This window comes from Heterocephalus glaber, unplaced genomic scaffold (assembly GCF_053883595.1).
Source record: "Heterocephalus glaber isolate CG9 unplaced genomic scaffold, H.glaber_assembly_v1.0 deba00001479, whole genome shotgun sequence".
NCBI lineage: Eukaryota > Metazoa > Chordata > Mammalia > Rodentia > Bathyergidae > Heterocephalus > Heterocephalus glaber.
Window position 1 is genome coordinate 11,048,807 of NW_028258316.1, and position 23,694 is coordinate 11,072,500.

At 35.2% G+C, this 23,694-nt stretch overlaps 1 protein-coding gene across 14 annotated transcripts in view; it reads left to right on the forward strand.

The window, feature by feature from the left end:
- Dennd1a (DENN domain containing 1A) overlaps window positions 1-23,694 on the forward strand; it is a 518,837-nt gene that overhangs the window by 102,509 nt on the left and 392,634 nt on the right. For all 14 annotated transcript variants that reach the window (XM_087182787.1, XM_087182786.1, XM_013073588.3 and 11 more), the window contains one exon: window positions 20,548-20,591. In XM_087182787.1, the coding sequence (XP_087038913.1) occupies window positions 20,548-20,591 (44 nt within the window). The remainder of the gene's footprint in view (window positions 1-20,547; window positions 20,592-23,694) is intronic.

Sequence of the window (23,694 nt, forward strand, 5' to 3'; positions counted from 1 at the left end):
AGAAGGGTGAGAATTTGGATAGGAAAGGACATTTCTCTGTGTGTGAGAACACACATGTATGCACATGAGATTTTACGGTATCTAATTTTAAGAAAAGGAGGTGAAGGATTGTTCAGAATAATTTCATTTTAAAATTTAGAATGGAGAAATGGTCTTAGTGGATGGCTGTTAAATATTTTCTAACATTCAAAAACTTTTAGTGTGTGTAGCAGTTACCTGCAGAGCTTGTTAAAGTACAGCTTGTTGGACCCCATGCCCAGAGTTTTAAGTAGATCTGGTGTGGCCCTAAGAATTTATATATATATATATATTTTTTTTTTAAGAATTTATATTTTTAACAAGTTTTGGGATGATGCTGATTCTTCTGGCCTAGGGACCATAATTTGAGGACTCCTGTTCTGCAGTATGATTTTTAATGGGTGTGTCGTAGTTCCTCATATAAGTGTACCATAATTTATTTAGTAAATTTCTTGTAAGACGCTTAGGTTGTATAAATAGTTTTTCTATTATAAACAGTATTGTAATGGCCATCGTTATGCACATTTATTAGCATTTTATTATAGAATATTTCTAAAAATTGAATTACCTGGTCAAAGGCTTGGTATTCTTAAGACCTTTACTGTGTAATGTTAAATAGTATTCCAGAGATTCTACTTGTTACATTCCAACTAGGAAAATAGGAGATATTTAAGTCAGTACTCTAAATTCTCTGAGGGAAGTTTCTAAAGGGGACTCCCAAAATAATTTAACATTGAAACAGGTACATTGACTTGTTAAAGTTATATTGTGAGGGTAACACTCATTTAGATATGAATATTCTGGTGTATTAAGAAGCTGGCCAGTTCACATTTTGCACATGGATTAGTATTAAGTATACCTCTTCAGGTGAAAGGATCCATTCTTTAAACTTCCTAACATGTGAAACAACATGGCTGTTTATTATTTACAATCTCCTACAGTGAAATCCCACTTTAATTTTACATTTGCTATTGTAATTTGGTGGAGAGATGAATTATCTTCCATAAGGATCAAAGGAGTTCTAGGGAAGGCCATAGTTTTTAATCATGAGGGGCAGATTAGGTATGAATCTTATTCCTGCCACTTGTTCTGTGATCTTGGAGGTAATCTAATCTCTAAAAACCTCCATTTTTTCATCTCTGAAATGATAATAGTAACCTGGGGCTTATAGAGAAAGGTTGAGTATTGCTGAAACAGGGCCTTACTCTCGTGCTGGATTCTGTGGAATACTGCAGGGAATGACTGCTCCCTCCATCTTTGAGGAAAGACCACAAGTGACAGGCCATTTAGCTGCCTATAGCTCTTTCTATCCCAAGGGCCATATTTTTGCCCTGGAGAAGGTGAAGGGATGGAGTTATCCCTAGAACTGATAGGTACTAATGTCTCCATTTAGAGTGCCCTTTTATTTAACTCTTTTATCTATATACTGTGTTCTTTAACTTTTTCACTGGGTTTTTTTGGGAGAGTGTTATGAATTCTAACACATGTAAAAACTCTGAAAGCTCCACAGTGCTTTGTGAACTCAAAATAACATGCTGTTGACTTTATTCAAGAGTCTATTGAAATGAACCACTCAGTGACCTCAAGGATAGTGTTAGACGGACGGTAATTATTTATATTCCTCTAAATTGTTTTCTCATATTTGTTAGTGAATCTTAGATTTTTGATGTATAATACAGTCCTTTCTTGAGAAATTAGATAGAAGTTTGTAAAAGAGTATTTGAAACTTGAATTATACATTTCTTTGGAAGTGACTTAATTTATGCCATTCAGCTTTTTTAGGCTAGTCCATAAATCCTGTTTCACCCAGGGTTTTGTTTTTTTTTTTTTGGTGGGGGAGAAGGGAACCAGCTTGATGGAGAAGAAAGTTTGGACTTTGGAATCATGCAAACCTGAGATTCAGTCCTGGCTCTGCACTTACAGCACCCTAACTGTGGGGAAATCAGTTAACCTCTAGGATTTGGTTTCTTAATCTGTACATTAAGGAAGATAGTGCTGAAGTGTTAGGATTGTTATGTAAATTACAAAGGGAAATGTTAAGCCACTTTTTGGCTCAGGGCCACATAGGCCCTTTCTAATTGTTTTTGATGTTTTTTTCCTTATCTTCTTTGAACATATCGCTGTAACTTTTTTTTTTTTTTGACAGAATCTTGCCATGTAGTCCAGGCTGGCCTTAAACTCACTAAGTAGCTCAGACTAGCCTCAAACTCTTGATCCTCTTTCCTCAGCCTCCCAAATGCTGGTTTTCCTATTCTTTTTGAGTTACTGTAGCAATTTTGTTGTTCTTTGTTCAGGTCTCTAGATTATCCAGTAGAGACTAAATTACAGATGTGTGTTAGTCTCCTCACATTGTAGGATGTTATATAGTAAAGGAGAATAAGGTCAATTTAGAAAATGACATCATAAAATGTATATCTTTAATAATTCTCTTTGAAAAAGTGATCTTAATAAAAACTACTCTCCTTTTTTGGGGAAGTGTATTAACAGTTATTCTGCAGCACAATGGCTGTTTGCAGTGACTCATAATTTTTGTTCTTTTTTGAATTAGATTTGTACAGAGTGTTACAGTTGTCTGTAGTCATGTAAATTTATTACTAAGACACATATGTGGTCAAATCTGTATGTGAGAGTGGTGTCAGGCTTTACCCATTTGCTGATTATCTAGTCAGGAATACTGCTTATGCTGGTCAGTAGTTCCTGCTGATTTAAAAACAGGAGGTGCATCTGTAGACAGTGCTTAGATTGTATAAAATCAGTTGCATTAGCATCTGACACTGTAGGAAAGCAAATTATATCTTGAATGAATAATTTTTAAAAAATACAGCTGTTTGTGGTATCTTTGTTATGAAAGTACGGTTTTATTTCTACCCTTAGTTTGACTATGATTTAATGTCCTGCCTAACCACATCATTTTTTTTTTCTAGTGGGATTTGGTCTTTATAGATTGTTTTTAGTTTTATATTTTTAATGAAGAAAATTGTCAGCATTAGGAATTCCTTTAAGGGGCCAGGGATTTAGCTCAGTGGTTCCACCACCTGCCTTGCAAGCGCAAGGGTCCTGAGTTCAATCCCAGGTACGGGGGTTGGTGGGGGTGGATTTGAATTTGTGTGCTCTCAGGAAAGTTGGAGTCATTGCTAAACTCACAGAACTCTCATTCAGTAAATATCTAATTGACCAATTTTTAAAATGTTATTGATCTTGTTGTTATTCCAATTATTGCATCTTTAGATTTTCTTGTTTAATTTTTTTTTTGTAGCATCAATTGGACACAGGAAACTGTTGTGCATTGTTATATTAATAAAGAAGTGGTTGTTCTCTGATTTGATTGTTTGAATTGTGTGAATTGGGGAGTAATATTTTTTTAGCGTGACACTTTGGGAACTGCTGCTACTTGGTTAGGATACTTTTGTTTCAAGGTCTCTTGAGTCAGTTCCTATTAAAAGTGAAATGTGACAACCTGTATAGCAATGAAAATATTTGAACAATACAACACTTGTATATTATTGTATGGCTTTGGGGAAACCTCATACTGTGTCTAATTGAATTTACTATGCTTAATGAATTTTTAAAGCAAAGAGTACCTTTTTGTTTATTTGACAATTTAGTTTACATTTTTAAGTGTATTTTTAAAATACACTATCATGTATATAGAATGCTGAAAATTTGTAGTCTGAAAGATAATTATATAGCAGTTTATAACATTTGCAAAGAAAGACTTAAAAATGATATTCTCAGTAAGTTAGGTTTTAATAGATGTCTTGAGAAGGAATAAAATATTAAAAATATTAAATTAACAGTTTGCTTTCATTAACAGTTTCTGTGAATTTTTATAATAGAATTGATCACAGTGAATTTATTTGGTAAATTGTCAATGTCTGTGAAACAGCCCTCCTTAAGAATGCCTTATGGTGTCATATTCAGAAACATACCATTAATTTAAAATGGTGTTCTTTTTCTAAGACCACAAAGAATTCAAATTTAACTGCTTGATACGAGTTATATTATGTAAATTATTATGGTAAATGTAACATTATGTAAAAATCTCTCTTTTTTTTTTGTACCGGGGATCGAACTCGGGTCCTTGAGCTTGCGCAGCAGGCAGTGAAACCACTGAGCTAAATCCCCGGCCCAATTTAAAAATCTCTAAAGTAGTTACACAAAAATTTATATCAGTGAAATAATTTTTATTTATGTAAGAATGTCACTATCAATCAAGCTTAGTAATGATTGCAGTAGTATCAAGCCAGGCACTTGTTTTCTCTTAATACTAACCATTGAGACAGGTATTTACCTAAGTGGCCCTTTTCTAAATGCAAGCTTTGGAAAGGAGTGGGGAACTAGTGTACATGATTGTGAATTTTGAGGGCTCAACAAAAGTTTAGTTTTGTGGCCCTGTTAAAGACTCTTAAAACTTGGTATTTCATAAGTGTAAAGGAAAGCTGGCAGAAGTGTCTGACCCCTTTCCTTTTGCCCTTTTAAACTTGCTATATCTGTTTGGAATCACTTTTTGTTGTTGTTGTATAAAGATAAATAGATTCTTTTTTTTAACGTCTCAGAAAAATTGACCCAGTACATTTTGTTCTACAGAATAACACTAGCTATAACTTATAATTTTTAAGACATATTAAATACATAATATTTAAAGAAATATTAAATATTTGTTTATTTATTTATTTATTTTTGGTGAGGAAGGCTTTGCCAACTGCCCTTATGAGTTTAGAGTAAAAAAGACTACATAGGACCGGGCAGTTCTGCTATTTGAGAGACAATTTGAAACTCCATTTGAAAAAATGCTATGCTCAAAGCCTTCATAAAAGTAAATTACATTTGAATTGAAGAACAAAAGAAAATGTGAACATATTTTTAAAGATCTAAGGAAGAACGGACTTTTTTTTTTGGTACTGGGGCTCGAACTCAGGGCCTTGTGCTTACCAGGCAGGCACAGTGTCACTGAGCTACATCCTGGCCTGGAACGGAGTTTTTGATATAAAAAAGTACAAACCAGAGCTAGGGTGTAGATCAACAATAGAGTGCTTCCTTATTATTTGCAAGACCCTGGATTCAATCCCCATCTCCGGAAAAAAAAAAGAAAAAAGTACAAACTATGATGGAAAATCTTGATTTGACTACACAAAATGTAAAAGTTTGGAATGGCAAAAGAAACAACAAAGAAAATAAAAAGAAAATTATCAGAATGAGCCAAGTGTGGTGACACATTCCTGTGATCCCAGCACTCTAGCAGTCTGAGGCAGGAGGATCACAAGTTCGGGTTCAGCCTGAACAACGAGTGACTTAGAGAGACTCTGTCTCAAAATAAAATAAAAATTAAAAGGAAAAGGAGGGCTGGGGATTTAGCTCAGTGGGTTCAAACCCCAGGACAGGGGTGCTGGGGGAGGAAGTAAAAGAATTTTTCCAAGCTTAGGATCCAGAATACATAAGGAACTTGAAAAAACTTAATTTCAAACTAGGCCAAAAAATTAAACAGCTGAAGTCACAAAAGAAGAAACTCTAATGGTTAATAATCATAAGAAATGATTATATCACTAAATATCATGGAAATAAAAATTAAAACCATGAGATGCTCTCATATTTCATACATGAGAGTGGCAGAAAAGTTTAAAAGTAGCATCTTACCAAATATTGGTAAGAATGTGGGCGAGCACAAACTGTTTAGTGCTTTGGCAATATCAGCAAAGTGGAAAGTACTCATGCCTTAGGAGCCAACAGTTACATTAAATGTATGTTGTAGAAAAATTCTCCTCACACGCATAAGGAAACATAGTCCAAGATGTTAAATTATGACTTACTCAGAGAATTATATAGCAATTAAAGTTAATGGATCCAGTCTACTTTAAAAAATGAATAAATTTCAAAAACACACTTGTGAGTTTTTTGAAAACAGATGGTTAAGGGCCTGTGAATGTTGCTTAGTTATAGAGTAGTTCCCTGACATGCATGTGTACATGAGGCCTTGAGCTCAATCTCTAGCACTAGAAAAAAAATAAAATAAAATGAAACTGCCAGGCACAGTGGCATGTGCCTATAGTCTCAGCATTTCAGACTCCTGAGGCAGGAGGATTGCTTGAAGTCTAGCCTGGGCAAATAGTGAGACCCCTTTTTTTAAAAAAGCAAGTTAAAATTTTATGTCATATATCAAATATGTAAATATTCAAAATATAAAACAATTATTTTGTCATGGATGCATTCATGTTTTAAAAATTTAAACAGGAAGGTTATACGCCAACCTCAAGACAGTGCTTACTTTTGAGAAAGAAGAGAATAGATAAAGAATAGAGATAGTGCTTTAAGTAGGTCTATAAATAGAAATATGACAAATTAATATTTCTATTCATTCGTGAATAGACAAAATGTGGTATGTCTATACAACAGAATATTGTTCTGGTAGAAAGAAGAACAAACTATTAGCTGGGCCTGGCACTTGCCTGTGATCCCAGCTACTCGGGAGCCTGAGGCAGGAGAATCCCAAGTTCAAGGCCAGCCTGGGCAATTTAGCGGGACCCTGTCTCAAAAACCAAAAACAAGCAAGAAGAATAAACAAAAAACCAAAACCCTATTTATATATTCCTCCACTTGGATGAACTTCAGAAACATCATACAAAGTGAAAGAAGCAAGACACAAGAGGTCACATGTGGTATGATCCTGTTTAGATGTATGTCTGGAAAAAGCAAATGTAGAGAGATACATAGTAGATGAATGGTTGTTTGCAGTAGGACTAGGAAAATGGATTAACTGTAAAGGGGCATGAGGGACTTCAGTGGGGTGATGAATATGTTCTAAAACTGATTTATGGTGATGGTTGCACAACTTGGTAAATTCATTAAAAATAATTGAATTATTTACTTGAAATGAGTGAATTATGGGAATGTATAAAATATACCAAAATGAAGTTGTAAAAATATTTGTTAAATCTGTAAAGCAGTCAATATGAAAGTGTTTCAGAGGTCCAATTATTAATTAAAAAGGATATTTATGAGCATATGAGAGTTGCATTTGCCTTTCATCCTCCTGTGTACTCTTAATGACTATAAAATTCTATTGTATGAATTTACCATACTTTAACCATTGCCTTGATTGATAGTGAGTTTCATATTTTCACTGTTACAAATAACATTGTAATGAACATCTTGGTAACAGTGACCTTCATGAGTTCCATGGATGCTTTCATAGAAGTAAAATTGGTGGATTAAAAGGCAAAGACATTTAAAATTGATTCTATTGTGCTGCAGAAAAATTGCATCAAATTTCCATCCAACAACACTATTAATTATCAGATGTATGAGAGTGCTTATGTCTCCAGATCCTTAAATCTCCAGCTGTTTCCCACACTTTTAACCTTTAACAGGGGAAAGTGATAGGAGTTGGGGGATTATAAAACCACCTTTGCATCCCTCTTGTGGCATTATTTAGGTGGTAAAGTGCAGTGTCTGGTGTACCATTTTCTTAGGAAGTGCTTTCAGCTTTGGAGGCTATAAGGGGAAGGAAAGGCCAGTTGATTGCTCACCAAGCTCTAGTCATGTCTTCAGACAAGGAGTCTTTATAGTTCTCATCACTATGTCAAGTGTGCAGGTCTAGTTTAGGACATTGAGCTAATCACTTCTTAATGGAAAACAGTATGTCATCGTTAAGATGTTCTAAGTCCTTAATTTAGAAAAGCAAAATTAATTGGTATTTAAGTAGCTACTGTTATTTAAATGTAGAATTTTACTTCATTCATTTGAAAGGACTTTAAAATTGTTTGCTGTCTTTTCTGAGATGCTTGTTAACTCTATAGAGTGGTCAGCCACAGGAAAAATGAGAAAGAAGTGCTTCCTTCAGAGCCATTTTCCTTCTTAAAGATACTTACAGAATTGGATGCGAGTTGTCTCAGGATTTTAGATGATAGAATGATAGAATTTTAAAGTCAAGAAAACTCATTTGTCAATAGTTTCAGTTTATGAAAGTCTAATTTACAATCTAGCACTTTAATATTCATGTCAGATCTTTTTAATGCAATAAAGAAGATTGTGATTGTGTAAAAGTTTACAAAAGAATGCTTATGTGTGAAGACTCAGTGTTCTAGGCACAGGGGATAGAAAGAGAAATACAAAGGGTTCTACGGTCAAAGAAACTACACTTAGTAGAGAAGATGAGCAAGTGAATGAAATATTGTGGCCCAGTGTGATCTATACAGGGTAGAGGTGTGCATAGAGTGTGTGGTCCAGTTGAAGGTGACAGAAACCTTCATGCCATTTTTGCTAGTTCTTTGTTTCTCATGGGGCCTCCTGGCTTCCCACTTTGCTGTGCTCTGATTTTAAGTCTCATCAGGTGGATCTGATGGGCAGAACCTAAGTCACACCCAGTATCCTAGTTACAGGGGCCTTTGGGAAAGGCCCCTTGTAGTACTGGAAGGCTCACAGAAGGTAGTTGTGATAGATGTAAGCCAGACTACACAATGCTTAGAATGAGCATATGGGAGGGTCACCTAACTGGGGTGGGGGAAGGGGGCAGATTAAAACTAACTGAACTGTAGTTCCTGAGCTGAAACTAGGATAGAATTAAAGATACCTCACCTTTTCTAAGGAACTTTGGTGAGTGAAACCCCATTGCTAGTGCTTTGTCAAGTCCATATGACAGCAGCTCTCAAAGTGTGGTCTCCAGACCAGTAGCATTAGCATTATTGGAGAACTTGTTAGTAATGTAAATTCTTGGGGTACCACCCCAGACTTAATGAACTGGAAACTCAATCCAGCCCATGGGGTGATTTTGATGCACGCTCAAGTTTGATAACCTCTGCTGTAGAAGCACAATAGATTCTAGGTTTTAGAGTTAAATCTGTGTGAATTTGAATCTTGGCTTTTACCTTTACCATAGGCATGATTAGAGCCTGTGATTTCACCTCTCCTGGTCATCTGAGGAAAAAGTACTTAAGAGTTGTGAAGCTCAAACCATATGACATGATCTATGCCTATCATGGTGTGTGACACAGAGAATAAGTATTTGCAAAATATTTTGGAGGAGACTTGGCTAGAGGAACTCCCAAATCTGTGGGCCCTGGGAAGTTTATGAAAAGCCATGCAAAGTAGAGTTTAGTTCAGTCAGCATGTATGGAAGTGCTGGGCACTGTGCTTGAGAGCCATGGTGCCTTTAACCATGGGATGGGCACAGGTAGTAAGGAGATGTAGGTTCTGGTTTTGGGGGTAATAACTTACTTACTGGAGAGATGAGTATTTACATGAAAGAAGTAACACTCAGAGTTACTAAATGATTAGGTGCACAGTCAGGTGGTGAATTAAATTATGGAAACCTAGGGAGATCAGTAAGTGTGGGTTCAAGCAGTCAGGGATGGAGTCCTCAAGGTGAATAGGGACATTATATGCTGTGTATGCCATTTAAATGTAATTTCCCAGGAACATATTTCTTTATTTACAAAGTTCATTTTAAAAGAAATTATAAATGTTTTAAAAATGAAGAAAGTAGGGAAAATCACATATGATCCACAACTCAAAGACTTAGGACTGGACATTTTGATCAGTTTTTAGTCTTTTAGCCTTGTTTAAAATGCTGAGAGAATACAAATTATGATTATAGTGTGATTAAATTTTGGTTTTAGTGATACTGGGATTGAACCCAGGAGTGCTTTGCCACTGAGCTACCTCCCTGCCCCCATTTTAATATTTTTAAAATTTAGAACCAAGTTCTCGCTAAATTGCCTGGGTGGCACTTGTATTTGCTTTACTCCTTCCTCAGCTTCAGTGTAGGCCTGTGTCACCACACCTAGTTTACAATGTGATATTGATCGATTGATTGGTTGATTCTGCTGGGGATTGAACCCAGGGTTAGGTAAGAGCTCTACTAGTGAGCTACATCCCCAGCCCTAAATCTTTATATGCCGAGTTAATTCTTCAAAAGGCAATTAAGTATTTTCCCATGTTAATACAGAAACCATCTAAATTTGGTGGCGATGTAAATATTGTGTCATTTGAGGTTATTTATGTTCTTTTCCAGTTTTTGAAGCAAATCTTGAAACAAACCTTTAAAAAATTGCTTACATTTCAGATTATTTCTTTCCTCATATAGTAGTGAACAAAACAGGTAAAATTCATTGCCTTCCTAAAGCAAAATCCTGCTAAGGTAAAAACAAGTTATCTGTATACCACGTTGGATGATAAAATGCAGTAAGAGAAAGATGGCATAGGAAAGAGGAATAGAAATGGCGAGCATAGTAAATTATAATTTTTGTTTTGTTTTGGTTTTTTGAGGCAAGGTCTTGTAATGTATTCTAGGCTGCCGTTGAACTTACTCTGTAGCCCACATTGGCTTTGAACTCCTGGCGATCCTCCTGCCATAGCCACTGCATGCTGGGATTACAGGTGTACAGTACCATGCCCGGTTTGGGAAACTATAATTTTAAATATAGTGGTTGAAGAAGACCATATTGGGATGCTAGCTTGTAGATGAAGGTATGATAGCATATTGCATGCTGTTTACCTGACCAGGTGACATCAAAGACAAAGGCCATGAAGTGGTAGCATGGTGTGTATGAGGAACAGCAAGTAGACTGGTAAGTCAGGAACCAAGTTAGGAGAGGAGAGTGGTAGAAAGTGAGTCAGGTTCTGGGAAAAGGAGATACTGTAAAAGGAGAACCCGGTGTGAGTTTAACAGGATTCCTCTGGCTTCTGTTTTGAGAACAGACTGTAGAGACTTGGAGGCAGAAGCAGGGAAAAGTATTAGGAGGTGATTGTCATAATCCAGGTAGTAGCTTTGACCAGGGTGGTACTGGTGGAGATGGAAATGAATGAACAACGTGAATGAACCTTGAAGACATTATGCTAAGTGAAAGAAGACATTCACAAAAGGACAAATAGCATATGAGTCCATGTATGTGAGGTGTCTAGAGCAGTCACATTCATAAAGACAGGATAATGATATTTGCGAGGGTGGGGGTAGAAGGGCATCATGAAGAGGTGGTGTTCAGTGAGTTCAGAGTTTCAGTTGGGGAAGATGAAACATTCTGAAGATGGATGGTGGTGATTGTGCAGCAGTATCGATGCACTTAATGCCACAGCATGGTAATTTAAAGATATGTCACTTGTATTTTATGATAATTATAAAAAGTTGCATGGCCTATAGACACTGCTTCTCTGATGGTACAGATAAGGGTGGGCACCAATGTTCCTAGGAGGAGAGAGACAGAATGTCAGTATAGTATAAGAAAATCTTCTCCTTGGGTGGCATAGTGTGTCTGTCCTTGGAGTGTTATCAACTTTTATCTATTGTGTGTGTGCACAAGTTCGGTGTTAGCACTAGGGTTTCTCACTGTGATTTAAAGATACTTGTAAACACATTTTCTTAAGTAGGAAATAATTTTTTTTTTTGGCACTGGGGATCGAACTCAGGCCCTTGCACTTGCGCAGCAGGCAGAGAAACCACTGAGCTAAATCCCCGGCCCAGGTAATAATTTTTTCTAAGTTCTTGCTCACTCTGTTTAGCAAATGGTTTTTTTTCATAGATGATATAAGGATAACCTCTAGCTTTCAGAATTATTCTAAACTTTAAATGTGAATTCATCTCTTAAATATTGTATTTACTAGTAGAGTTGAGTGGTAGTTACTTTGGAGTCATTTTATTTATATCCTGAACTTGGCAAAGAAATTTAAATAGAAGAATTGGAAAGCTCTCATTCATAATCTGCTAAGGCCTGTTTCATGACAACATGTTTTAGTTATTTGTCCAGATGTATTCTTATTGTTGAGTCACAATAATGACTAGAAGACAGATCAACAGGAGGACATAAATAAATAAAGCCAAAAAAGGAAGCCAGTGTTGGATTCTTTGGAGTCTGATGGATCCTGGCTGAATCCCAGCCCTTACTAACTGTGCTGTTCTTAGTGGGCCTCACTCTTTTCTTTTCTTTCCTTTTTTTTTTTTTGGTACCGGGGATCGAACACAGGACTTTGCGCTTGCCAGGCAGGTGCGGGGCCACTGAGCTAAATCCCCAGCCCTCACTTTTCCTATTTATAAAACAGGGATACATCTTCTCACCTGGCAGGATTGTTATAGTTAAATAAGGTAAATAGGGCCGGGGATTTAGCACAGTGGTTTCGCTGCCTGCTGTGCAGGCGCAAGGTCCCAAGTTTGATCCCAGGTACCAAAATAAATTAAATAAATAAGGTGAATAAACTCCTATGACAATGTCTGGTATACCTAAGCATTCAGTAAGTGGTAGCTGGTAGTATTATAATTATTACTGCAAAAATGTTTAATGGGCCTTTGTTTTTGAAAATCAGTCTGCAAATTTAGAAAGCAAAGAAATCAGCAGTGAGGTCCTTCAGTTTATACAGATTTACCTCGGGGTTTCTGTAAATCTGGGAGAGTCCCTAGTGCATTTGATGTTTACAGATCATTAGCAAACAGATGCCAGGAGGCATGTAAACTGTAACTTAAAGATTTTGGAACCACTGACAATGTAGAGAAAATCAGTTTCTGATATAGTTATAACATTTCTAAGTAATAGAAGGTAATGGGAAAATTTTAATTGGGTTTATAAAAGTTTATTTCAGGAACACCCGTATTTCCAATTTGAGGCACACCTATATGTCTGTAGCCATCTAATTTATAGTGCTTGCTTATTTTTCCATTGGGATTAACAATATAACAAGCTAATATTTATTATATACTTACAACATGCCAATGTGATGTTTAGGAAGCCTATATCATACAAAGGCTTGGTTTCAGTTGGATGTTTGGAAATTGGTCTTTTATCCACTTGGACAAACAGTATTTAATGAGTTTATTCTGTTCTGTTATACCCCAAATATTTGTTGGGTATTTTATAACAGGCAAGACATTTTGTAGGAGATAAAAGCTAAGTAAAACATGGGACCTAGCCTCATAAAGTACCTCCTTCTATACTGTGAGAAAAGGGGTGTATGGTATCCCTTTTCTACCACTGTTTCTGAGGGAGCCTTTACTGCTCTCCTGTGGACGAGGCTAAATGTCTCTTAGTCACCTTCCTTGTTACTGAGACACAAAATCTGACACTCGCAATTGAGAGGTTTATTTTGGCTAACTTTTCAGTTTACAGTCAGCTGGCTCCAAGGCAGGACGGCACAGCAGAGCGGCATGGTGGAGGAGAGCTGCAGAAAGCCATGGTGAACTGGAATCGGAGTGAGAAGGGAGGATCTGGGGACAGAGATAGACCCTTCCCAGCTACACCTGCAGTGATCTGCCTCTTCCCACCAGGCCTCACCTCTGAACAGCAAGTCAGCTATAAACCTCCATAATCCAGTCTTCTTCCTAAAACCCCACCTATGGGCATATGTAGCTCTTGGAGGACATCTAGATATAAACTATAATATTGCTTTTATGCTAAGCGCTAGTGTAGCACTTAGCAAGCCCCAGTAATTGCTTATTTAATTCCCTGTGTTCTAGGGTTATTTAGGCTTTAAATTCTTGGAGGACTTATTGATCAGCTGGGCTGCCACATCAAAGTATTGGTGGTATCATGAATTAATACTGATTTCTAACATTAGACAAACAAACCTAATGTTTTCTTTATGATAAAAATGATATAATCCTAAAAACATAGATTTGTCATGAAGGGAAAGTCAGAAATTTTTAATAAAATACCTATCACAGCACTGATACATAGTGGGTACTCCATCAATAGTTTTATATAGTACTTAGGAAAATAAGTTACTGCTTTTCACCAAATTTGACAAATGTGATTATTTCTAATTATGAAGACTGTGGCATAAAATATGACACTTAAAATTATTAAAAAAGACAGGCTAGGGGTGGGGGTAAAGCTTAGTGGCAGGGTGCTTGCCTAGCATGCTTGAGGCTCTGGGTTTGACTCCCAGAAACACACACACATGCGTACGAACACACAAAGGATAAAATGAATTGTAACTCAGAAGAATTACATAAAGTCTGAGATCATAACTGTTAAAAAAGATGTCCATCTGTAAGGGTTATGTATGAAGTTAACAGATTTTAGAAATTTGTTCCAAACTCTGAACTAATTTTAGAAAGCCCTAAATTTTTAAATTTAAGTAGTAATGAAAGTTGAAAACTATGTTCTGTAGTAGAGAAAAAGATAAGTGTTAAGTGGACATATCCTTTTGACTATTGTTTTCTTTCTTTCCATCTAGCACACTTTTCCATTTTAACATTCCCTTTAGAATTTCACTTACGTTTGATTTTTGGGGTGTAATGGCATAAGTTTGGTTAAGGATCAGGTATATTCCTTTTGTAGGTAAAGTTCCTTCTGAAAAATATTTCAAATCATCATTTAAGTAGTGGGATTTTCTGGTTAAAATATATCAGCATTTTCCAGAAGGAAGAGGAAACTGTATTTTACTGTATAATGTCAGTGGGCTCATTATTTATAGAGCAGCTGATGCATTTAGGACTTGTTGATTCACTTAATTAGTAACTGTACTACATTCATAACTCCAACAACTGGAAACAATAGGTCAGTGTCTGCTATTTATGCATAGTCACATTGGAGCAGGATATGTCTGAAAGGCAGAGTATGTTAGTTTGAGGAGATATCGGACATGTGAACAGTTCCTTGCTTGCGATACTGAGGTGGGTTTTGCTGTTCTTCCTTAAAAAATAGTGTTTGGAAATCATTATAGGTGTAGACAGTCAACTGTTTCTATGTTACCAGTCTAGATGCTGTGAAAAATATTTAATTATATTTTAAATTATACCGTTGGAGGGGAAAGGCATAGAATCATGGTTTAAAATTAGGATTACTCAATGTTTTTATGTCTTACAGTCTTCATGTTTCAGAGCAAAAAGTTAATACATGGAAAAGATTTGTTTTAAGTAACAAATTTTGTATACACAAACCAAATAAATATTCATTTAAAGTACTTTGAAATGACTTTTTTCTAATTAGTGAGTTAGAATTTGAAATTTTAGGGCCAATCTGCATTTTAGAATCAGATTTTTTTAAACGTACTTTTTAATTTGACAAAATTTGAAAGAAAACACAAAATCTTTTTGTTTCATTGTCAAGAAAAACATGGTGATTTTTTAAAACTATGTAGAATATTTGAAATATTCTTTAAAATATATATTATTTTAATAAGCAAATTTTAACTATTATAAAAATAATTTACTGGATTAATTGTGTTCAGTTAAAATGCTAAGCTAATGATTCATACATTTTACCAAGGAAATGAAGCTAAAGTTTTGCAACTTTTATAGGTTTAATAGGCAATGTCCTTGAAGCTCTTTACTTAGCACAGTCAAGTTTATAATCATGCCATCAGAAAACTTTAGTTCTGTGTTATGTAAGAAAATTAACTTTTGTCCTTGAAGATTAAAAGAAAGTTTATTTCCGATTATATTTTAGGAAAGATTGAGCTGGTCTTCATATGATGGTATAACTTCTCAGACTATTTTTTGAGTCTACAGTTTTGGTGTGTAAAATTGGAAAATACCATTAGTGAAACAACAGTGGAATGGATTATTGTTCCGCTTGCAGCATATTCCCATCTTCTCATCTGGAAAATTAAATCTGATTACAGGTTAGATTAATATTTATGGTTCTGGGGAAAGGAAGATAGTCTCTTAAACTCCGTAAAATCCAACAATGAGATTATATTGTTTATAGCTAACGTTAAAGTACTGCATTTTAAAGGACAGATTTTTTTTTTTTTAAATAATGGTAAGCCTTAAAGTGTTCAGTAGTTTATCTCTTATTGACTGAAATATCCTACAGATAATGATTGGATAAATTCAGTCGACATTAAATGTAACATTTTCTGCTTGATAACTAGCATTTTAAAAGTGAAAGCAGTGTAGATTCCTGTGTTAACGGTTAACATTTCAGCTTCTCTTAAATTTCCTGAAAGAACCCCAGTTGTAGAAGTTGTGACACTTGGTTACTACACATTTGTTAGAAGTTTCATACAAAATGAAGTCAGTATATTTTTCAAAAATCAATTAAAAATAAGTCATGCCTTAATTCTTCAACTGGAGTCATTGGCGTAACAGAGGGAAACAGGAAAATAATTTGGTATGGTCTGTGTATGTGTGAGTGTGTATGTGTGTACACGTACTAGGTACTGATGTGCAAATGAGCCCTTATAACCAATAATTTAATGAATTATTTTGTATTTCTGTTGTAAATGATCTGTCTGCCACGTTTTCTAGGAACTTTAACCTTAAGGCAGAACTCAAGGATTTTGGAGCCTGTATAAAATAGTGTATAGCACCTTTCCAGTAAGTCTTGCCCAAACTCTTATTCTATTAATTAAATATACTGTGGCAATCTGGTATATCTTAAAGATTTAAAAGTATGTATAGCAGAAGACTAGAAAACATCGACTATTAAAGCTGAAGAAAATTAACTTTTCTTTAAGAAAAAGAAGAAATGTTTGTTCTGGAGATCAGTTTTTTCTTGCTGTGAAGATACAGTCTTTTAGCATGGTCATGTTCTCTGCTTGAATGAGATTGTACTGTTGGGTTCCTACACTATGAAATGTCTGTTTTAAATACAGAAATCTTCTCATGGTTTTCAGGGGAAGCAGTGGACACACGGTTCTGTGGGGACAGCCCCATCGATCATGGTGCTGGGAGAAGGGAGTGCCCCATCATATTGACATGATATGAAATCTTGTTAAAAGCCAACTGCCTCTTTTAGCTATGTTTAGTGAACAGATATGTGGACTCTTATCAGATGATAATTACTGTTGGCAAGATATTTTAAATGTATTTTTTGCTGTAAAATGAAATGATGATGAAACTGATTAAATTTGAAAAAAATTGTTACTTAAATTAGGGAAGGTGCCTGAGAGAAAGATAAGTAAAGAAGATTGTTCCATGTATCAGTATATTATGTTTTTAATTTTCTATGAGAGATAATTTTTAGGGAAAAAGCTTCACACATGCTGATAATTCTATTCTTGCTGCCAATTGCCTCAGCAAATTGTTATATTACTTTCTTTCATGGAAGTACTCTCATCTGCAGATTTTCATGTTGAAAGCTGTTTGGTGACACTGCATTTGGTGGTGAGTGTATGAATGTGAGAAGGTGTTTTGGAACATTAGCAATTATACATAGCATTGGATGGTGGATAAAGAAAGAGATATATAAATATTAGACCAATGCAGTTTTCCAGTGTATGTTATTTTCCATATAAAGATATAGTACATTTCATAAAATGTTCCCAGACCATTTAAAACTCAAAGAAATGCAGCTGACGCAATGAAATACATAGAGTACTTGTAAAAACATACAGACATGCAAGTGGATTGCTGCCAGACAGAAAATTTAAAGGCGGTTTGCTTAACTGCAGGGTGCTAGGTTTTGTACATGTTCCATGCTGAAACTGTTAGTAAGGCGGGTGTTGTGTTGCTTGAGAAAAGCAGATTGTATTTGGACCTTTTTAACTCAGATGTTTCCAATGTCGATATTTTGGTGACATTATGGCATTGTGATCAACTCAATGTGAAAAAAATTTCAACCTCTTGTGCAAAATAGACATTTTAAGAAAATTCCAATAAATTATTTGCAGTCTCTGTGTTAATTTTTACAAAATGGCTTTCATAGGTTTATTAACTATCAGACTGCATCTTTGAGGTAATTGAATGGAACTTAATAGGCTGGAGTTTGTTTTTTTAAAAGCATTGCCTTTTTTTTTTTTTAAACATTGTTTTAGAGATTTTTCAGGACCCATGAAGTTTGTTTTTGTAACTCTCAGGAGCCTCAAGGGCATAAAACTGAAAAAAAATTTTGGGCTTGAATTGTCATAAGTAATAATGTGGATATGCCCTTGGAACATTATTTTGTTAAAATCTGGGACTTTCATTTTAGGGATATTCTTAAGGATAGTTGAAAAAATTTAATTGACCATGTTTATGTTGCCTACTATGTAGGTAGTGTTTAGGATGATACAGTTGGAATGGCCTACATTTGGCATGCCAGAGTCATCTTTACTTTCAGAGTGTAAAGATGGGTTGATTTTTCTTTTCATCTATTTTTCCTGTCTTAAATTCTGCTATGTTGTATATATGAATAAAACTTATTTTTCTGGTGACACATTTCTTATTAACATGGTTTCTTTTTTTTGGTACTGGGGTTCGAACTCAGGACCTTGCGCTTGCAAGGCAGGCACAGTGCCTCTGAGCTAAATCCCTGGCCCTTAACATGGTTTCTTATTAATAGATTTGATTAAAGAGATTTAAGAGCAGTCTCCTACCTATGAACAAGAAACTTAACATCTTTAAAATTGAAGAAAATATCTCGAATTTTTGTTTTTCGTGTTCATTGTCTCATGAAATGGTGATAGAAAAATAAAATCTTTGGTTTTTATTTCCATCAGTGTTTTGTGGTTCCAGAGAAGCACAAACTATTGCAAGAAGGAGGACATGATATTAAAGATTTATGTACGAGTTATTTCTCTGAAATTTTCTAGTTGAAGAGTGTTAACCACATGACAATTGGAAGAAAAAGAATAAGTGAGAGATGATTTTGTGGCTTTCTCAACCTCTGTTTTATGTACCTCAGGGGCTCACAGCTGCATATTTTTGGTTTCTTGACCACATTTTAAGGTATTTGTGTATGTTATAGCCACTGGATTCTTTTTAGGTGCCCCCCCCTTCTTCTCACTTTCCTGATCTCCTCTGCCTTGTCCAGCCATTATGATACACTTTTAGAGGGTTTCTGGGTAACATGTTGTCCTTTGGATCCTGCTAGCTAATTCTTCTTTGTAGGCCTACTCTAGGTTGAGCTTCTCTAATCTAGGAGTCTGAAATACTTCTAATTTCTGGTTTTTGGATTTTTGGATTGGGGATGTTCAACCAAAAAGTCTATGCAAATATTCCAAAATCTGAAAAACTCCAAGATCTGTAATTCTTATGGTCCCAAGCATTTCAGATAAGGGTTACTTAAGCTGTAGTACTTTTGCTGTGGTCAGCACCCTCTGGCCTACTTTGTGCAGTTTCAGCTCTTTAGGCGAGTGGTGGTGACGCAATGGCAAGTGTACCGTAGCAGGCTGTTTGTATCATTGAATGCTCTAAAGGGTTCACCATCAGTGCTTTAGTTAGGCCAAAGATTGGCAATAGCTTTTTTCATCTGGCTCACCTAGGCAACCTTGAGTGGTAGTGTAGGTGTTACTCTAGCATTCTGTTAGTCTCAGTCTAGGTATGTTATAGATTCTTTCCTTATAGTTGAGGATAAGAGTAAAGAGCAAAACTGAATCCCAGTTTTTAAGTGAACTAGAAGACAACATAAGAGTTAAAATGGTCTCAACATTTTTGCACCACTCATTTTGGGTAGCTCTATTTGTGATGTGACTTTTTGAATATTCCTGCTTTTGTTGTTAGTCTTGGGGTTTTAAAATTGTCCACTAACTTTATTGACTTGAAAACTCATTTGCTAGAATTTAGTATAATGAGCAAATAGAGTCTTTCTTTTTTTCTCTTCTTGAATCTTTACTGAAGGACAGTGAACTGTTTCTGCATTGTGAAATGGAAGGTTTTAACTTTTTCAGGAATTTACTTGCACAGAGAGGTAAATTGGTATTTTAGTGTGATTTTTACAGATAGATATGAAAAATGAGTAGTATATATTTTGAGATCACTGTGAGATGGGAGACACTCATATACTGTGCTTTTTCATAAGTTTTGCACTGGTACATGATTTCCCAAATAGATATTATTCTGATTCCTCCCACTGATGTGTCTCTGAAGAATCAGATCTTTTTCTTATTAGAAAAGATTGAATGTTTTCCTGATCAATAGTAAACGAAGAGCTAATAGCATTTAATTAGTACACTACTGTATTGATTTACAGACATGGTATTGGATTATCTTGCAATTATGATTTAAGAATCAAATGACCCTTTTAGTAATTCCCTTCTAAGCAGATGGCCAGGAAAGTTTCACCTTTGTATTTTTATAGTTTCTGAACAAGTCTAATTATGTCAGAGAGAACATCATATCACGACACTTGGTTTATACTGACAAGCCAAAAGTGTTGGCTCTATTTTAAAGAAAACTTTAGTTTTTATATGTGTTTTGGGAAGGAGATATTTTATTTTTAAAAGCTCTGAGTTTTTTGCATTTGTTTCTTGAAAGAATTCTTCTCTCATTCTCCTTTTTTCCTCAGTCTGAAACTGGTGCTTAAGGTTTATTAAGCCAACATCTGTAACGATGAAAGGAGGCTGCTGCTGATTAGAGAAGCAAAGTCAAGCAGGTTTAAGACTCATTTTCTCTGGAAAAATATATTGAGGGCAATTTGCAGCTAGCAAGATTTTTTGCATTAGGTAATAGTCTAAAGTTAACAGTAGCATCAGGTCTTTAAAATTTTTCTTTTTTATTTTTCTGGAGGAGGGTAATGGGAGTGCCTTGCCGAGTCCTTCCTTGTGCTCATCAACATAGCAGCCTCAGCTGCCCCCCTTGGATCCCCTGCCAGGGTTGCTATCATCTTCTGATCAAATATTAATGTGTGATCCTCTGCTTGCTCACTAATCCAAAGCCAATTAATATTATCTGTCAATTATTTACAGATCCTGAGGTGCAGAGGCAATTCCCGGAGGACTACAGTGACCAGGTTTGGAATGCGTAATTAATTTTTTACATGACAAAATTTATTTCAGAGTTGTTCAACATATTATTACTGTTCTTTTTACTGAAAGAGATAAATGAATTTTTAGAAGGGAAGAGAAGCAGTAATTAGGAACCAAAGACAAAAAGTAAAACATATTGAAGGAGGTTGAAAATATTAGTGCTAGATTTAGGCTGTTTTCTTTGGGAGAGTTGCACAGAAACTAGGCAAGAAAATCTATCACAAATTTCACTTTTCACTTTGAGGTATGTTACAGTCTGCACTTCGTTAGGAAATCCCTTTTGGATTGCCTGTAAACTTTTTCTTTTCTTTTAATGTTGTTTAAGTAGTCAAGAAGCAATGTAACCAAAAAGCGAGGAAATTTATAATATTTCCTGTAACTTAAAATAGGTGAAAAAACTATTATGGTAGTACTGGAAGAAGAAGATACAAAGGCAGAATGAGTTTTAGGGTGAAGGTGGTTCTAATGATGGTAGTGAAAGTTAAGGTTGGCCAAATCTCAAATTTCTAGTATTCTGCAGAGTTACCCAATAAAATAATTAAATGAAGTTCTGATGTTGTTCTGCTCTTTATAATTAGTTCCAGGTCATACATTCAGGATACCATTTTTTATCTTGAGAAATATTGAAGAGGTTTTATAGCTTTATTTGGCATCTTATATTTCTAGTACAAATAGTTAGGTATACTTTGTATAGCATTTTGAAATAAAAGCATCCTTGATTACACTGAATAAGACAACTTTATAAAACCTTTCACATATGGAATATTGTATACAATCAAAGCGTGTTTCTGAAGCATATCTATTTAATTTTTTCGATTATAAGTCTTTGAATGAGGGTAAATATAATGAAATAGAAATATCCAGTAGAGAAGCAGTAACACCTTTGCAGTGTGGCCTGTCATATAGAAAGCAAGGTATCTGATCCATCTTTATGCATACAGGGGTCATAATGTGACCAGGAATATAACTGGATCATCAGTATAATGAGATGCATTGTAATGAGAGTTTGTAGTATAAGAACCCAAGAGAACTGATCTGGTTTGCTTTGTGTCTAATCTCAAGACTAAAATAAGATTTAAAAAAATATTAAAATCTTAACACTGCTAAAACTTATACCAGTAGAGTTAATTTTTTTATATCTTTTTAAAAAATTGCTAAAGGATTGAGTCCTTAGAGTGGGAAAGTATTGTTTAGAATACACTTGAGGTCATAGCTCTTAAGAAAATTATTGCTCTGAAATCTTCTGTCTAGGTAAATATCCTTTCTCATGATCTGGATTACACAGTGAGAGAAAGTGTTGTGGGAGAAAACAAAATGGCATAGCTGCTATCTAGGTCTATTCCTTTAAACATAGTTTCCTCCTATATCTGAAACTTTTTAAGCAACATGATATTTTTGTAGTATAACTTTCAAAAATCATGTAGGTAATATGTTCTAACAAAAATGTAGAAAGTATAGATACAGCAAAAATAAATTTAAAAAAGGAATGAAAATATAAATTATCTTATTTTACTACTAAAAGTTAACTACTGTAACAATTTGGTAGTTATCTTTCCATATTTATTTCTTTTGAGTATGCCTATATGTTTATGTGTGTGAGGAGGAAATGTGTGTGTATATATGTACTATATTGTATACGTATGTACAGAGAAACAGACTATTCATCATTACAAATAGAATTCAGTTTGTTGATTGGATATTATGATGTTAGGAATTTAGTGATCTTTACTTTGGTTAATGGATAGTCTTACAAGCATTTCATATGCTGAAGTTGGAATATTTAAAATTATAGTAGAGGGCCAGGGATTTATTAGCTCAGTGGTTCTGCTGCCTGCCTAGCAAGCAGAGGGACCCAAGTTCAATCCCTGGTACCAAAAAAAAAATATATATAGTAGAAACTAAAGAATAGTGATAGCTTAAAAATAGTGATAGCTTTATTTTAAAGGTGCTCAGGGGATAGTGGTGATGTTTCTTTTTTATTCAGATAAGTGACATTGTTTTCAAATTTGGAGAAACATAGTCATGGGCTAGATGTAATTTATAAGAATGTGCACGTCTGGGCCGGGGATTTGGCTCAGTGGCGCCCACGCCTGCGCCTGCCTTGCAAGCACAAGGTCCTAAGTTCGATCCCTGGTACAAAAAAACCCAAACAAACAGGTTTTCACATCATTGTCATATTTAGCATCTTCTCTAATTTGAGACGCATGATTTCCCTTTTTGACCTCAAACGAGTCAAGAAAGGATGATCTATTTTGTTTTTAAAGACATTACCTTCAGATTTCCCCAAATGTTATATCTACTGGTAAAGAGAATGATAACTGTTTATTTCTTGTTTACCTTTCTTATGATTTAGATTCTAGTTTATGTATTTTTTTAATCTTAAAGATCATCTATTCCAATTTTTTGTAGGGTTTTATCATAAATGCATGTTGGATTTTGTCAAATGCTTTTTCTGCGTCTATGGAGATAATCATATGGTTTTTGTCCTTGGCTCTATTGATATAGTGTATTACATTGGTTGATTTTCATATATTGAACCATCCCTGCATCCCTGGGATGAATCCCACTTGATCAGGGTGTATGATCTTCTTGATGATCTTCTGCATTCTGTTTGCCAGTATCTTATTAAGGATTTTTGCATCTATGTTCATTAGTGAGATTGGCCTATAGTTCTCTTTTTCAGTTGGGTCTTTCTCTGCTTTGGCGATCAAGGTGATGCTTGCTTCCAGGAATGAATTTGGGAGTATTGCTTCCCTTTCAATTTCGTTGAAGAGTTTAAACAGTAGTGGCAGCAGTTCCTCTCTAAATGTCTTGTAGAATTCAGCAGTGAAGCCATCAGGGCCTGGGCTTTTCTTAGTTGATAAGTTTTTAATTACATTTTCAGTTTCATTGGTTGATATTGGGTTGTTCAGAATTTTTAGGTCTTCTTCATTCAACTTTGGTAATTCATATGTATCTAGGAATCTATCCATTTCTTCTGTGTTGTCCATCTTATTGGCGTATAGGTTCTTGAAGTAGGTAGATGATCCTCTGGATTTCTGGTGGGTGTGTTGTAGTTTCACCCTTTTCATTCCTAATTGCATGGAT